This window comes from Chenopodium quinoa, unplaced genomic scaffold, assembly GCF_001683475.1.
Source record: "Chenopodium quinoa cultivar QQ74 unplaced genomic scaffold, ASM168347v1, whole genome shotgun sequence".
Lineage (NCBI taxonomy): Eukaryota > Viridiplantae > Streptophyta > Magnoliopsida > Caryophyllales > Amaranthaceae > Chenopodium > Chenopodium quinoa.
Window position 1 is genome coordinate 739,327 of NW_018745188.1, and position 17,389 is coordinate 756,715.

Sequence of the window (17,389 nt, forward strand, 5' to 3'; positions counted from 1 at the left end):
TACTTCTCTAAGTAAACTTTGCCACACCTCTTTCTTAACTTGATCCAAACACTCTTTGTGACACATGTTTACCATTCTATCCTGCTTAGTCACCTCTTCACATTCCTCCTTTTTCACCACATGTCATCTTACCACTCTTCATGTTCATCCTCTTAAACCGACCAACCATATATCAACCGAACAATGTCATTAATTAATTTATATTTTAGTTCTAAGTCTACCTCTTATATATGTACATTTTAAGACCCTTTTGATTTTGTGATCTCTAGAACAAAATTCAATACACAAAATAAAAATTAAAGACAGTTTATATTAAAAGTGCAAAAGAAGTAACACTGAAAAACAACAATGGCTTCACAACAGCAGCAGAGAAGAGATAACACAACACAAGAGAGAAAGTTACAAGTTGAGCAAAACCTTGTGCCTAAACGAGCTACTCAGTTTGAGGAGCTAGCTCATAAGGCTACTGACTCCGCAGTCGCGGCAGCTGCGACTGTGGAAGCGGAAAGAAGGAGTGCTGGTAAAGGAGGGAGTACTACGGTTGTCATTGGTGTTGGCCATGCCGGTGGCGGAGGAGGAGGTGGAGGTTATACTCAGCCGCAGCAGCACATGAGAGAGAGTGGGACTACTCACATTGGTATGGGCCAGGCTCAAACCGGAGGCGGTGGAGGTGGGCTGACACAGTCTCGTCAGCAGCAGATGAGAGACATTGAGAGTACTGAGTTTGAGTCGCTTACTAATAGAGTTGGTGGACTAGAGTTTGGAAGTGGTGTTCAGCAGCAGAGAGGATCATCTAATCAGGAGCAGGCTCGCAGGGATACGAGCCATGGTGTGTCGAAGCAGGCGGTGGGGAGGGATACGAGCCACAGTGTGTCGAAGCAGGCGGGAGGAAGGGATACGAGCCATGGTGTGGGATGGCAGGCGGGGGGAAGGGAAACGAGTCATGGTGTAGCGGCGGGAAGGGATACGAGCCATGGATCGGCGAAAGGGCCGACTTCGGTGGGGAAGTTTGAGATGAAAGAAGATATGGGAATGGAAAGGGGAAGAGGAGTGCAAGAAAAAGCTGTGACAGGAAGAAAGTATGATGAAAAACTGAAGCAAGAGACAGAGTCTTTGGAAGAGATTTCCAAACATAGGCAGACTGCTCAACAGAACTCTATTGATGCTGTTCAAGCAGCTCAAGAAAGGTATTATTCTCATACATTTACATGTATTATCAATTTTTTTGAACTGCTGAATTTGGATCATGTAGTTGTAGGAAATATTTTGTTATTGATTCAATTCTAATGTTTAGAAATTAATTAATTTGAATATCTGCACACATTGGCCACGCTATATCTAGTATAATGTTTGTTTTCTATTAAGTAGATAAAGAAGTACGGACTGTGTATGATAAATGACTTTATGTTAATTATGTTAATGTTGTACCCTTTAACATTGCATTATTAATATATTAGTGTTTCTAACCACAGAAATTGTACTACATTACAACTATTTGTGGTCGAACATGTTATAAACATGTTATCAGAAAACAAATAATTTTTAGAGGATTGGTATGTATAGTCTAACATATTAGCTTGACTTCAGAATATTAGAATACAGTTCTTAAATTTTGTAATATTTGAAGCTGTCTGACTTTTATTGAGTGCATAAGGTACTAAACTACTGATAACTTAGTTGTACATAGCTAAGGAAGTTACAAACTCCATCGAAACATAAGATAAGTACAACATTGTAGCATGTCTCATAGTATGTTTACTACAAGATGCATTAATGGTTTGACATGTTAGTTTTTATAATGCTAAAAAAGGTATGGGAAAGCAAAGGAAGATGCAGCAAATGCAGCTTGGGAAGCCAAAGAAGCAGCAAAACATGGATTAGGGGCAGCTGCGACAAAAACGGCTGAATTAGGATCCAAGGCTCAAGAAAAAGCCCGTGCAGGAGTTGGGGTAACAACCCAATACGTATCAGAGAGCACTCGTCCAGTGGTTCAGACAGCTGCAGAGAAAGCAAGACAAGCTAAAGATGCAGCAATAGCTGCAGGCCAAAAGTCCATGGAATACACTGGGGAAAAGGCGGCACAAGCTAAAGATGCAGCCATGACTGCTGGCCAAAAGACCATGGAATACACTGGAGAAAAGGCGGTACAAGCTAAAGATGCAGCCATGACTGCAGGCCAAAAGTCCATGGAATACACAGGGGAAAAGGCTGTACAAGCCAAAGATACCACAGTTGGAACCACGAAAACTGTTGCTGGTTACGTGGGAGAAAAGGCGGTGGCTGCAAAGGATGTTGCATTGCAAACTGGTAAAACTGCTGCTGGTTATGCAGGGAAGGTAGCCGAAGAGGTGAAGGATCAGGCTGTAGTTGCTGGGTGGGGAGCTGCACATTACACTACAGAGGCTGCAGTAGAGGCTACGAAGATGGCAGGCGGGGTGGTTGGGAAAGCGAAGGACGTGGTAGCAAGTGCTGCACATAAGGCGACTGAATTGGCTGAGAAGCCAGTAGTTATGGCAAAAGATATGGCTGTGGGCACTGGTGAAAAACTCGCGGACTACACTGCTAGGAAGAAGACTGAGGCCAAAATATACAAAGAAGAGAAGCATATATACTTTGATGCGGTACTTGTCTTACTAATGTACTAGTTTGATTATTGCTATATAAATTACTTGTATTAATATACATCACAAAATCTTATATGCAGGGAGAGAATCAACCTTCGTCTGGTGAAGGAGTAACCGGTATGATCCAAAAAGGAACAGAGAAGGTGAAGGACATGGGAAGAGGAGCGATGGGATCTACACCTCGTGGTGGAGGCACCGAAATGTACCAGGAAACCGAGGGAGTTACCAGAAGTGGAGGAGCTACCGGAGGTGGAGGAGTTACCAGTATGATCCAAAAAGGCGCAGAGAAGGTGAAGGGCATAGGAAGAGGAGTGATGGGATCTTCACCTGGTAGCGGAGTCACAGAAATGTTCTAGGAAGCCAAGGAGACGGTCAAGGACGGAGCATCTAAAGTGGGAGAAGGAGGCGAGATAATTACAGAGAAAGGTGAAGAAGTGCTCGGTGCAATAGGCGAAACTATAGTTGAGATTGCACAGCACACTACCAATCTTGTTGCCGGAGCCGGGCCAGCAACAGGGCAGCAAACTGAAGTCAAGGAGAAGAAGCTGGAGCATCAAGATAGAAAGAAATACTGAATAAGTTTGTAGTAATTTATAATGCAAGTCTTTTGTAAGAAGTCTGGTTTTGGGTTTTTTTTTGGGTTAGTTACTTTTGTTAATCAGGATAATGTGTGAAGTTATATAGTGTTACCTAGTAGTATGGTGAATAAACTATATATTAGAAAATGGAATTATGGAATACAAGTTTATCATGTTAGATAAAATAAAAGTCAATATTTTTTGTTCAAAATTAGCATTGTGAAAATCCTATTCTCACAAGGTATCAATCCAAACGTTAGCCAAATCTCGTTCTTCTTCTTGAATATAGTCCAATAACCAAAAGGTTTGTACTTGATGTTGAAAAGGAAGGCCGTTCAAAAAAAAAGTTATACTTTATGCTTACAAAATTAAAATAAGCTACGACAAGAGTTCTTTCAAAAAAGAAAAAAAAAAAAAAAAAAAAAAAAAGTTATAACAAAAGTGTTTCAAGTTTATAACAAAAGTCATCCTTATCGATCAAGACTTGCAAGACTGACCCAATGGTTTGTATACTCCGATGATAATCTCTAGCGATGTATCATCCAAAGCAATTAGAGCCCATTTGGTTACTCTACTAAATTGGATTAATTTCCATAATTCCATGATTTTAAAGTGCTTGGTTGATTATATACATAATTAGTACTCATCGTGTACTTGAATTTATACTGGCTTTCAATCTGTTCCAATGCCAAAAGTAGCAAATAGGCTATGTTCCACCTGGTTTAAGTTTTATAATTTGATTTGATCAGATTTTTAATTTGATAAAAGTTTGACTAGAATTATTCACCAATTTGATAAAATGAGATTTTATTAGATTACATTTATACAAATATGTACTTTCCAATTATGAAAATTTTAAATTATAAAAATAGTGATTTTCAACAATAAATAAACGTATATAAAACTATAAGATTACCATAATTTGATTGAACGTTTTTTCGGGTATTTTTGTGATTACCCCTGGGATACTAGTCGCTCTCTGGATCGACAGACCAGCCACCTGCAAAGAACGAAGATTCCGTTGCCAGAATATACGCCTGCGACAATCAAGTTAGTAATCGGATCGAAAAACGAAAAGGCAATAGAGAGAAAGTAGAGAGAAGTTGGAGCTATTTTAATACTCTATTGAATGTTATTGTCACAATCCACCCCTCCCACCATAAATGATTGGGGTATTTAAAAGGGTGGAGAATTGTGCCCTTTTAGGGTTGTTAACCTAGAATGACGTGCTCTGATTGGCGGCGCAATCAGGTTAGGACACGTATCCTGATAAGGGCGCCGTTTTACGACTTTCTCAGGATTTGGGCCTCCTGATATAAGGAGACTCTTTTCTCTCTTTTTCAGGTGCTCTTCGTAGGGTTTGCATACATGTCATATTCCTATAGGGACACGTGTCGCCCTATGTTTGGCCCACGTGTCACTATGGTATTGGTCCACATATTTGGGGTAATTTTTACCTTAAACAAACATAGTGTTAATTATTCCTCTTAAAACTCCATGAGAAATTGAGCAACTAATAAAATACGGAGGGAGTACAAATTAAAAGTTACCCATAAAGAAATTTTAGTTACCATAACAATTGTTGAAGTTACCTTTACATTAACGGTCCTACATTAATTAAATTATCGTAAACTTTTGTGATTATGATGCTAATAACATTGGTTGTTTCGTCTTTATAGGGTATTGATCTAGCCTTAACTGAAATTTGGCCAAAGGTGGGGAGGAGGTACTGTTGCAAGTGTCTAGGGTAAAAATAATCCCAAAAAAGTGGTTCAATCCCGTAGTGACACGTAGCCCAGTCAAAGGGAGACACGTGTCCTTACAGGAAGATGACGCGTGTCAAATGCCCTAAAGAGCACCTGAAATCAGCAAGAGAAAGGGCCCTTATTACATCAGGGTCCAAATCCCGAGGAAAGTCATTGAAAGCCGCAAAGCGGCGCCTCCATACGACACGTGGCATTCTCTGATTGCATTGCCAATCATGTCACGGAATTTTAAGGTACAAACCCTAAAGGGGCACACACTCCCACCCCTATAAATACCCTAATCATTTATGATGGGAGGGATGGATGCTGACATAACCTAAAAAAGAGCATTAAAGAGCTCCAATTTCTCTCTACTTTCTCTCTCTAAACTTTCCGTTTCCCGATCTCTAACTTGATCGTTGGAGGCAACTATTCCGGTAAAGGAATATTCGTTGTTTTGCAGGTGTCCGTGTCTCATTGCCTGAAGAGTGATACCAGTATCTGAGGAGATCAAAAAATACCCGAAACATTTGGCGCCGTCTGTGGGGATACTCGTCTGTTATGACAATAGATGGTCAGACACCTAATCCCGGCCCTCGTCCAGGCGAGGACGACCATGTAGTGGATATAATCCCTACAATCCTTACCAGCGATCCGCTAACCGCCTCATTTCAAGAGGCCGATGACCCTCCTGTTACTGCAACCTCTTAGAAGGTCGCGCTCAACAAACTCCGGAAGGAGTTTGAGAGCAACAAAGCCTCTACCTCTAGGCAGCCTCCCAGGAGGGAGGGGGAGAGATCTCCAAAGAAAGCTCAAAACAAAGCGAATAATGCAACAGACGCTGGGAAAACCCCATTTCGTAGGCCGACTAGAAGGTCCCCAAGGGTACCACGGACAAATTTCTCTGATCTATTGGCAAAAACCCAGTCGGATGGGGGGAGGAGTAGGCAGCCTCGAAGAGAAGAGCCTGAGTCGTCTAGACGGTGGAAGGATGCAAGGGATTAGCTTCGGCATAAGCAGCGGGAACGTGCCGCTTACTCGGACACGACCTCAACTCCAACAATGCCGGATGATTTCTCAAATCATTCTTACTCCCAACATACCAACACGGCCATCTCTAGCAGAAGTCAAGTTGTCCGCACTCCAACTCCTATTCCAGTTCAATCACTTCAATATCAACCTCCCTAGGGTTTCAATGGCTTGATGCAGCCGAGTCGCCAAGTCTTCGGACAATATAGGCCATACGGACAGACGTACTGTCAGGCTCCCTACCTGGCTGGACCGTCCGCGCAGCCACAACCAATTGACTGGCAGATGCGCCTAATGACCCTTGGAGATAAGCCGCCTCCGTTTTCACAAGATATCTTAACATCACCTGAACCAGCAAAAGTCAAGGGCGTACTCGTGGGTGCCTATGATGGTACGGGCAACCCCGAGGAGCATATCACTTCGTACAGGAATTTGATGTACTTGCAAAGTGTAGATGATGCTACATGGTGCAAATGATTCCCGACCACCTTAAAAGGAGTGGCGCAGGATTGGTTCAATAGCCTTCTGGCCGGGTGCATTAATTGTTTTACCACCCTCAGTTTGTTGTTTGTAGGGAATTTCTCTTACAACATTCCACCAAGAAAAACAAGTCTCAACTTGGCAACAATTGTGCAATGAAAAAATGAAGGATTACGCTCGTACGTCCAAAGATTTAACCAAGAAAAGGCCCAAATTCATAATCTTCCGGACAACATGGCATACTCTGAATTTCTCAGGAGATTAAGGCATAATGGTTTTTGTTTAGGGTATTTTTACCCAAGACACGTGGACCAATGAGAGTTCGCCACGTGTCTAGCTCAGAATGGCTCATGTGGCCAAACATCCTCTTGACACGTGGACCAATGAGAGGTTGCCACGTGTCGAGCTCAGGATGGCCCATGTGGCTCAACGTCCTCTTGACACTTGGCGCCCTCAGATATGTTTCTGAAATGGCGGCTTTCAAAGGCCCAAACTCGTAGGAGCGTCGTAAAGCGGCGCAGCCCACTAAAATCTAGATCAAGTGACCTAGGTAGGGGCACTTTTCCCAAAGACCCTATAAACAGGGAGATATTTCCCCATTTTGGGGACAGATTGAATCATTTATTACACACTTATTCTCTTACATCACAGAAAGACCTGAGCTTGGAATCCGAGCAGATACCCACCTAGATTTCCGTTCTCTCTATTCCGTTTCAATTTACTAACTTGTGCGTCGGAGGCGGAGCACCACCCAACCGGTGTCTCTGTTTTGCAGGTGCAGCTCACAGCGGATCAGTCTTCGTGTTGTAACTCTCCTAAGGGACAAAAACACCCAAAACAGTTTTAAGTTTGATTTGGTAAGAAAAAAGATTCGGTCATACGCAGGTGTTTTGCGGAAAGCTGAAGCCTACACTAAGGCGGTGGATTTTTGTTCGCTCACAAAATCAGAAGCGCCGACCAAGGGGGCTGAGAAGCACCCCTCTCAACAAGACTCGGCTGGCCGAAAGAAGGAAAGAAACAAAAGAAAAGAAGTCTGGGTGGCCGACGGCCAGCAGCAGAAATCCAAGAAGGTCAAGACGTACGAGCCCCATTATGAGTTCAAGAAGGATTGTTACTCCATCCTGATGGAAATCAAAGACAAGTTTGAGTTTGAAAAGCCCCAGCCGCTGAGAGGCCCGACTCAGTATAGGAACAAGATCAAGTACTATCATTACCACAAGGATGTGGGACATGACACGAACGATTGCATCAATTTGAAGAGATTGTTGGACAAGCTAGCCGAGAAGGGCATGCTGAACTCTTATGTGATGAAGTCCAAGTTCACCTACGCACGGACAGACAACATGTCCGAAAAGAAACAAAAAAATGATAAGAACATAAACAAGGAAGATGATGGGAATAGCACTGATTCAGGCTTTGTGGTCGTGATATTAGGAGGTTTCGCCTCAAGCGGCCCAACCAAGAAATGGATCAATCAAGACGCCTGGAATTTGGGAAAGGTAATGCAAACGGATGCCGTAAAGGCCAAAACCTTTCCTAAAGTAACCATCAGTGAGGCTGACCGGGGGAGGTCTAAGCCCTACACAACGATCCTATATGGTATTCATTATGAAAATAGCAAACTTGAAGGTCGGACGAATATTGATTGATACGGGCAGCTCGGCTGACATCATCAGCTTGGCCGCCCTGAAGAATCTAAGCTTCCCAGAGGATGCTCTTCAAGACATCACTCACCCTTTGGTAAGATTTGGGGGGGAATGTTATCCACCCAGTTGGGCGAAAATACCTACCCGTCCGCTTTGGGCAAAAGGGGGAAGGAAGAGATATGGTTATCCGCTTCCTGGTGGTAAAAGAACTGACTAGATATAACGTCATACTCGGCCGTCCAACGCTGAATGCAGCTAAGGCAGTTATTGTACCTCATCTAATGCTGCTAAAGTTCAAGAGGACGGACGACACAATTGGAACGATCCAAGGAAGTCAGAAAATGGCTAAGGAATGTAATTAGTTGGCCGTTAAGCCTACTGCACGCGGACCAAAACCGTCCGAGCCAAAAAAAGAAGGAACCTCACTCCCAGCATACCAGGTCGGCCAGAAGCACAAGGCGGCCAAGATAGATCAAGCATAGCAGCTAATGACTGTCGGCCGGCCAGAAGAGTTAAGGCCCCAGCCTGCCAGCAGTCACCAAGATATAGTGCTGGACCCCGATTAACCAGGTCGGATGGTTAGTGTAGGCACTATATCTTTGGGTATGCTTGGGGATGAGTTAGTTCAGTTGCTGAGAGAATTCAAATATGTATTTGCATTCAAAGTTGGTGAGATGCCAGGAATAAGTCCTGACCTGGCCGTGCATAAGCTGGCCGTGAATCCATTGGTAAAACCTGTCCGACAGAAGAAGAGAAATCATGGAGAGGAAAGGAATCAGGCGGTCGTGGCGGAGGTGAAGAAGCTACTGGACGCCGGTTTCATTCTGCAATGTTATTACCCAGACTGGGTAGCTAATGTAGTTCTCGTGAAAAAGCCAAATGGAACTTTGAGAATGTGTGTGGATTACACATATCTGAACAAGGCATGCCCTAAGGATAGCTTTCCCTTTCCCAAAATCGAGCGCCTGGTTGATTTGACAGCCGGGCATGCCCTGATGAGTTTCATGGACGCATACTCCGGATTCCATCAAATTCCCCTATGGGAAGAATATCAAGAGAAAACAACGTTCGTAACTGAGCAGGGGTTGTACTGTTACAAGGTTATGCCATTCTGCCTCAAGAATGCCCCTGCTACCTTTCAGCGACTTGTTAATACAATCTTTAGAGATCATCTCGGCCGAAATATGGAGGCGTACATCGATGACATGATTGTCAAGTCGAAAGAGTCGGCTGACCATCTAAAGGATCTGAGAGAAAGTTTTACCGAACTCAGGCGGCATAAGATGATGTTAAATCAAAACAAATGTGTCTTTGGTGTTGAGTCCGGTTAATTTCTCGGATTTTTGATTGATCAACGTGGAATTGAGGCCAACCCTAAAAAAATTCAAGCAGTCCCGGACATGAAGTCACCAAGGACGATCAAGAAGTGCAAAGCCTGACCGGCTGTTTAACAGCACTTGGTAGATTTCTGTCAAGGTCAGGAGATAAGTGCCGTTATTTCTTTCAAACCATCAAGAAGAAAGCCATGTTTGAGCGGACAGAAGAGACCGAGGAAGCGCTCGTATAGCTAAAAAGCCATCTGCACACATTGCCTCGGCTCGTCATCCCACTCAAGAATGAGAAGTAATTCATCTATCTCGCTATCTCCGAACACTCTCTAAGTGCTATCCTGCTTGCTGAAAGGGACGGCCACAAGATCCCAGTCTATTTTATCAGTCATGTGCTTCACAACGCTGAGCTTAAGTACCCGCCTGTTAAAAAATTTTGCCTAGCATTGTATATGGCATCAAAGAAGCCGTGGCCGTACTTCTTAGCACATTCAATTGTGGTCTACACAGACCAACCTCTGAAGAAGCCATTTACAGCCTTAGAGGCAGTGGTCGTATGCTGAAATGGGCCTTTGAGCTAAGAGGCTTTGACATTACGTTCGAACCAAGAAAAGCAATCAAGGGGCAAGCCTTTACGGAATTTTTGGCTGAGATGACTCGGCCAGATCTTCAGCTGGTCGGAGACCAGATCTGGAAAGTGATCATGGATGGTAGTGCAGCAGCTACCGGGTCTGGCGCTGGTATCATATGTCAGTCTCCTGAAGGAGATAAGTTTGAATATGCAATGAGATTTTAGTTCCAAGCGTCAAACAATGAAGCTGAGTATGAAGCCTTGTTGGCCGGCCTTAGAATGTGTAAGGCGGCCGGGGCAACCAAAGTTGAAGTTTGCTCGGACTCTCTGTTAATAGTCAACCAAGTCAATGGTGGCTTCGAAGCAAGGGAGCCGACCATGATGAAATACATGCAGATGGTTAAGGAAGAGGTCGAGGTCCTAGAATATTTTTCTTTACGACAAGTTCCTCGTTTAGAAAATCATCAAGCGGACGCGCTCTCCAAGTTAGCTTCCTCGGCATGATGTGACACTCCTAGATCAGTATTTTGGGAAGTAAAAGAGAGGCGGAGTATTGATTTCGGGCCTGTTCAGATCATAGATAGAAGTTCAACCTGGATGGACGGAATTATTTCCTACTTAAGGGATGGAATTCTTCAGGACGATCCTAAAGAGAGTTGGCTAATGAAGAGGAGAGCGGCCTGGTTCGAGATGAAGAATGGGGAGTTATTCAAGAAGGCTTTTGTGAAGCCCTATCTTAAGTGTGTTACCCCAGAGAGGGGGTATGATGTGTTGGATGACCTCCATCAGGGGCATTGTGGTTCCCATATTGGAGGACGAGCCTTGGCAGAAAAAGCCACCCATTTGGGGTACTATTGGCAGAGCTTAAAGTCGGACGCCATGAAAATGGTGAAAAAAATGTGACAAGTGCTAGAAGTTTGCAACCTTAATCCATCGGTCGGCTAACAGCTTATCGGCCATAAGCAGTCCCCTCCCCTTAGGAAAATGGGGTATGGACATTCTAGGGTCGTATACTCCAGCGTCCGGCCAAAGACGTTATGTGCTAGTGGCCGTGGATTATTTCACCAAATGGGTCGAAGCCGAGGACGTCCGGGGCATTAAGTGGACGGATGTGTCAGCCTTCATATGGAAGAGTATAATAACTCGATGCGGAGTACATAAGGCAATGGTGTTCGACAATGGACCTCAGTTCGAAACGCGCCAACTCAAGGAATGGTTAGGAGACCAGGGCATAACTCATTGTTTTACTTTAGTCGGCTAACCACAAGCTAACAGCCAAGTTGAAGCGTACAACAAGTTGATCTCAATTGGAATCAAGAGCAAGCTTGAAAAAGCGAGCGGCCTATGGGCCGATGAGTTTGTTAATGTAATATGGTCCATACGGACAACAGCAAAAAGTTCCACAGGGGAAACTCCATTCTTTTTGGTCTATGGGGCTGAAGCATTTCTTTCAATCGAGATATACGAGCCCACTATGTGGGTAATGTTATATGATGAATCGGCCAATTGGGAGGCCATGAAGACCGCCCTGGACTTTCTTCCTGAAATCAGGGGCAATGCGGCGCTCAGACACGGAATTTGTCATTTAAGGATGACAAGGGTATATAATCGCCGAGTTTCTAAGCGTCCGCTGAAGATAGGGGATCTTGTGCTCAGAAAAATGGAAGCTATTGGCCGAGCCAATGAGGATGGAAAATTGACCCCAATTTGGGAAGGGTCTTACCGAATCAGGGAAGAAGTTAGAGATGGCACGTACCGTCTTGAAACCATAGATGGCCGCCAAATTCCACGAACGTGGAACACTGATAATCTGAAAAAAATATTATGTTTAACTCTTTTCTTAGTACTTAGCCAAAAAGTTGTATATACAGCTAGGTCTATTGAGCGAGCAATGTAATTAGAGTCGTACGGCCACAACAAAGTAATTTTGACAAGTTAATGAAAAGTCAAACATTGTTATCTTATTTCACTATTTTACTTATGCTTATTTGCCTTTCATGGTTTGAGCTGAAACGCCGAGTGAAACCTGTAACTAAGTTGCTTGCAACAGAGCAAACCAGCCTATAAAGGCTATACAAGATTGCTGAAGTGAGCAAGGTTACGAAATTGCCTGCATTATAGTAACCCGATCGCTAGGGCAATTAAAAAAATAAAAAATAAAATTAAAAAAAAAAAACTGACTTGACTTTAAGTCACAGGTATACGTCCGTCCCTTATTTAAACGGACAGTAAAGGTAAGGTATCCAAAGTTACCCCAATTGGGGCAAGGGCATACCTAGGCATTCTAGCCCAGCCAAACTTAGAAATTTTAAGTTGAGATAATACTTGAAATTTCTTGAGTATGTGTGAGTGATAGTTTCAACGGACGACTCACAAAAATCCAATTAAACGGCCAAATAATCTGTTGATTCGGCGTATCGCCTATTCCAAGGGCAATCATTACTATGATTTGATTAACTTGCTAAGTAGTCATACCCTCTAAGGCATAAATACTACCAAGTCAATCAAACCAATCAGAATATGGACTAGGCGAACGCCGAATAAAGGGGCATACCCCTAGACTCGCACGAAAGCATCAAAGTATGAAAAGTTGGGAGAAATTGCTAAGTAAAAAACATATATAAAAACCGCTCAAAAAGCGGAAAAATCAGCATTAAAATAAAACCGCTCAGAAGGCGACATAATATTTTACAAAACCGCTCAAAATAGGTGGCACCCAAAAAAAATTGTTCAGTAAAAATAGAAGAAAATAAGCTAAGGCTTGAAAACAAAGATGGTGAAGCTTGGCAGCTGCGGTGGGAGTACTTGAGCTCTACCTAGCCGGATTATCATCCTTGGCAAGCTCCTCCATGGACGATTGATCCCTATCGGCGGAGCAATGACAGAAGCCTCTTCCTTCGGCTTCTCATCGGCATCGTCCGCTTTCTCCTCCTCCTCATTCTCAGCTTGCTCCTCGTCCTCTCCGGACTCAGGGGAATTGACCACAAGTTCATGAGAAGGTTGGCCGGCCTTTTTAGCCTCTTCCCTGAGGCAGACGTACTCAAGACGCTTGGTGAAGCGTTCCTGATAATAGGTGACGTCGCCCGCGTCGTCCACCATCAGCTCGAACGCATCGAAGAAGTAGTCATTTATCCGCTTTTTGGCATTATGCTCAATGCGGACAATGTCTTCAGCGCTGGGCGGCCGAGGTGCTTTTAGCTTTTTAGTTTAGTCGAAACGGACTTCTTTAAGGTTTCAACCTCGGTCCTTAGAGTGTCTGCATCCCCTAAGGTCGTCTGAAGATTTGTATGCGCCAAGGCTAAGTCCCCCTTCTACTTCTTAGAGTCCTCAAAGCCCGCCTTCCATCGCTCCCCCTCCAAGACGGCCATGTCCTTCTCTTCTCGCATGGTCTCCCTGGCCAAAGTCTCCTGTTCGAGATATTTGCCCAATTTGACCAGGTCTTCTGTTTGCCGCGCCACCTTATCAAATAGCACGGAGATCTGAGCGTCCAGATGGACCCTTTGGACCGCGGTCGTCCTAGTGACGGCATCCTAAGCTTTGCGGACCTCTATCCAAGAATTCTTTAGCCGGTCATTTTCTTTTTCCTTCCATTTGAGGAAGGCATTAAGGCGAAGAAAGAGCTGCGAAAAGGAGCGAATGAAGTCTGTACAACAAAAGAGAAAACATTCTAAGTATGAAATCAGCGAAGTGGTGATAAGTTACCTCGGCGCTACAGTTTTTCATAGGGCCGAGGTAGCCCTCAATGATCCCCCCCAGCTTGTCTCGTTACGCTTGGGGGACGGCCCTGGCCATGGCTTCCCGCATGGCCTTCCTGTCTGCGCCAGTTAGAGACTAGCCGGGTAGCTTCATATTCATCTCCTCCGCAATGTCTGTAAACGACCGTGCAAAGGTGTAAGATTTAGTAAAAAGACTTGTGTGCAAAGTTAAATTTTGTGCAAAAGGTTATTTAGACTAACCGTCTGAGAAGCTGGGAGGAGTCAAAGGGTAGAAGGTGAATGGAGGGGGCAGCGCAGGCTCGTCACCCTCCTCTCCTATCCGGCTAGGCTGGTCGCCGGCCGACTGAGTGGCCTCAAGCCAATCAGATTTCTGGACTTTTTGTACTGGCGGAGTCACTTCGAGCCCGGTCGATTTTTTAGGGGTCGACTTACCCCCATCGTCCGATTTCTCGGACTTATCATGGACTAGCGCGGCGGCCGGATCCACGGACTTGGAGGCCCCGCTATCACCCAGCTGGGGTTGATCTCCTTTGGACTTCTTTGAAGCAGTCCACGACGTAGTCTTGGCCGTGGTTGTGGAAGTTGTCTTAGAAGCGACCGTCTTCCTATGCTTGGACGCCTTCCCGTCCTTGTCAGTTTTTGCAGCCGGGGACAACTAATTTCGTTTGGCCCTTGGGGTTGGAGTTGGTAGCTGAAAAGAACATTTAAAAGTTAATAAAAATACAAGAAAAGTAATACATCATTGTCCGTGTGGAGCTGGGAAGTAGGTCCCTTCCATCATGCCAACACGCACACAAAACTATGTCCGTGAGAATTCAGAAAGGAGGGCTTTCCCAACATCCCAACACGGACGAAAAGATACGTCTGCGTGATGTCAGAAAGTATGTTCCTCCCAACACTCTTACACGGACGAAAAGGAGATATGAAGGAGGAAAGAGATGTTTTTACCTCCTTAGTTTGCTCGTACAACTTTTGACGAGCTATGTAGCGAGCCAAGTCGATGTCTGACATGTTCACCTCCCCCTTTTGTTCCGGATCCAGCATCTTGAACGCCTCAACTATAAAAATAAAAAGAGAAGAAGTGTTAGAAAATTTTTCAACTGGAAAAACTATACGCGAACAAAAAACATGTGTCTAACCGTCCACCTTGGGGCAAGTTCTTGTACAGGCTGTAGGCTGACATGAACGTAGGGTCCCGAAGCCAACTAGATAGAGGGACCTAGTTACTCGGAACGCGCTCAATTTTTCCGTCCTTCTTCACTCTTTTGACTTTAAACTATTAAAGCTGATGCTCTTGGATGGGGTGGACGGGTGGATTATCAGGCTTCAGATCCCCGAATCCAAGCTAAATCGGCTTGGCGTTAAACCGATTCATCCGCAAATTGAACTCAACATCTTTAGCTTTGATGCGGTAGAATCGATGCTTCCAATCACGCCATTTGGAGACGCGGTCAACTACCACCATGTAGTCTCTGTTCGAGCTCATAATGAGCCAGTCATCTATGTCTGCGTCCAGCTTGGTCATCGAGTGCATCTCACAGAAGACCGTAAAGTCCGGCTTGAAGCCTTTGCAGATGCACGTCACCAAATACCCAAATATGTTCAACCAGCTGTTCGGTATCAGCTGGAAGAGAGCGATGTCATACTCGTCCAAAATAGTGCGAACGAAAAGGTGGAGAGGGAAGCGCAGTCCAACGTCCAAGGCTCCCCTACAGACGCTGAAGGCCCTTTGGCGCGGCCTCTCTTCCTCTCAGGCGGCCACAACATGTGACTTCCTTGGAGGCTGGATCTCAAATCCCTCCCCAAGATGGAGGAATGCCTTGTACGTTTCAAACCTGTCATTTAGGTAGCACAAGGCCGTGCTACCCACCGTACAGGCGTACGGATCTTTGAAGTTATCAATATTGGCGACGACCTCCTCGGCCGCCGTCTCACCCACGGCCGTCTCATCCTCGGCCGCCTTCTCAACTTCTTCCTCTCCTACTTGGTTAGGAGCACTCCCAAACTCAGAGGATAGCACTCTGTTCAGATTTGCTGCCTCGGCCGAACTACGGCCCCTAGAGCTATGGGCGCCTCTGGTTGAGGGAAAGACCTCGGGGATTAAGGGTCTCTTGCCCCTGTCTTTAGAAGTGGCCACCTGATTTCCAGAAAGAGAGGCACCACAAGGAGGCAGGTCAGACGGATCATTAATTGCTATCCCAGTCCTAGGTCTATCCGACGTGCTATATTGGAGATAGAGTTGAGAAGGAGTTCGGACGGACAAATTAGTGTCCGCTTGAGAAGAGGAAGGAGGTCCTTCACGAGATAGCAACTCGGCGCCATCCATGACCGAGTTGGCATATTGGGGGAAAATTAGTTCCGGAGTTCGCCTGGACGTTCCCACCACAACAGAAACGCCTTGAGTTCTTTGGCACTCCTCGAAGGAAGAAGTAACCTCCACGGCCGAATGATGATCGAGTGCGCATGGAGGCGGTTGTCCGGGTAGTAGACCCCGTCTCAATATCGGTACTATTTGGGTCATAAGGGACCCTAGGGTTTACCAGACAGCCGTCTGGATTTCTGGCCGCGTGACGATCATGCGTCTGCATGGTTCTTGCCATGTTCGACTGCAGGGACAGAGAAGAATAGTTGGAGGTGAGTTGGTATGCACTAGAAATGGACCCACTCCATGAGGGAGACTACTCATCTCTGTCCACTCTAGACTCCTCAGTCCCAGGCGAACGGCCGGCCTCATGAGGAGAAACGGACAAAGCCGAGTGTTAAGCCCATTTTCCCAAACCATAACTTATTTTCCTCTTTTCGTGCCTTTAAACCAAAAATAATTCATTTCGTGTCCTTTTTATAAAAACTTTTAATCCAATTTATTTTGGTCCATAATATGGGTCCAATGATTGAATAGTTGGATGGGGATTTAAAAGATATTTTTAACGATATATTATAAGCCCAAATCCGAGTTATAACGAATAAGTTATGGCCAAAATATTAAACTGAGCCCAAAATGAACCTAAGCCCACCTTACCTACAACCCAATGATCACGTGGAGGGTGCAAATGATTTAATCCAATTCCTAAACCAATTAAGATTAATTAGTAACTTCTATAAGTTTCTAAAAGATCCTAATTATCCTTTTTGAAAAGATAAGATTAAAGAGTTTGAAATTGAATAAAACACCTTTTTTTTAAAGTCCTAATTTTATTCGAATTGAAATACATTCAAAGATAGACAGATATTATTTTCGTGACTCATATTTTTTATCCAAATTTTATACGTTGGATAGCCCTTGAAATTATCTTTTCAATGATATATTATAATATCAATTCCGAGCCATAACGGAAAAGATATGAATAAAATGTCAAACTCTATCCAAAATTGACACCGTCTCACTATTTCGGTTATATCTTATATTATATAAAATATTTTAATCTGATTTTAATTGGGTTAGAAAGTAGACTTCTAGAGCTTTCCAACGATATCTTATTCATCTTATTCTAATTTTTGGATCAAAAGATATGATAAAAACAAAAACTGCAAAAACTGCAGTCTATCGAGTTTTATTCCGATTTAATTCGGATCTTATCTTGTTTTTTCGACCCTTCTTTTTTCTCTATAAATAGAGGTTATATCTCCAATTTTTCAATGATCAACAAGATTTATCATCAAATAATTCTCTTC

The 17,389-nt window shown here is 44.2% G+C and overlaps 1 protein-coding gene across 1 annotated transcript; it reads left to right on the plus strand.

Moving 5' to 3' along the window:
• Positions 1 to 233: 233 nt before the first annotated feature.
• On the plus strand, positions 234 to 3,587 carry LOC110710917 (seed biotin-containing protein SBP65-like). The gene is made up of 3 exons (XM_021889257.1): positions 234 to 1,187; positions 1,811 to 2,621; positions 2,705 to 3,587. The coding sequence occupies exons 1-3, from the start codon at positions 349 to 351 to the stop codon at positions 2,978 to 2,980; spliced, it is 1,926 nt and encodes a 641-aa protein (XP_021744949.1). The 5' UTR covers positions 234 to 348; the 3' UTR covers positions 2,981 to 3,587.
• The last annotated feature ends 13,802 nt before the right edge of the window (positions 3,588 to 17,389 follow it).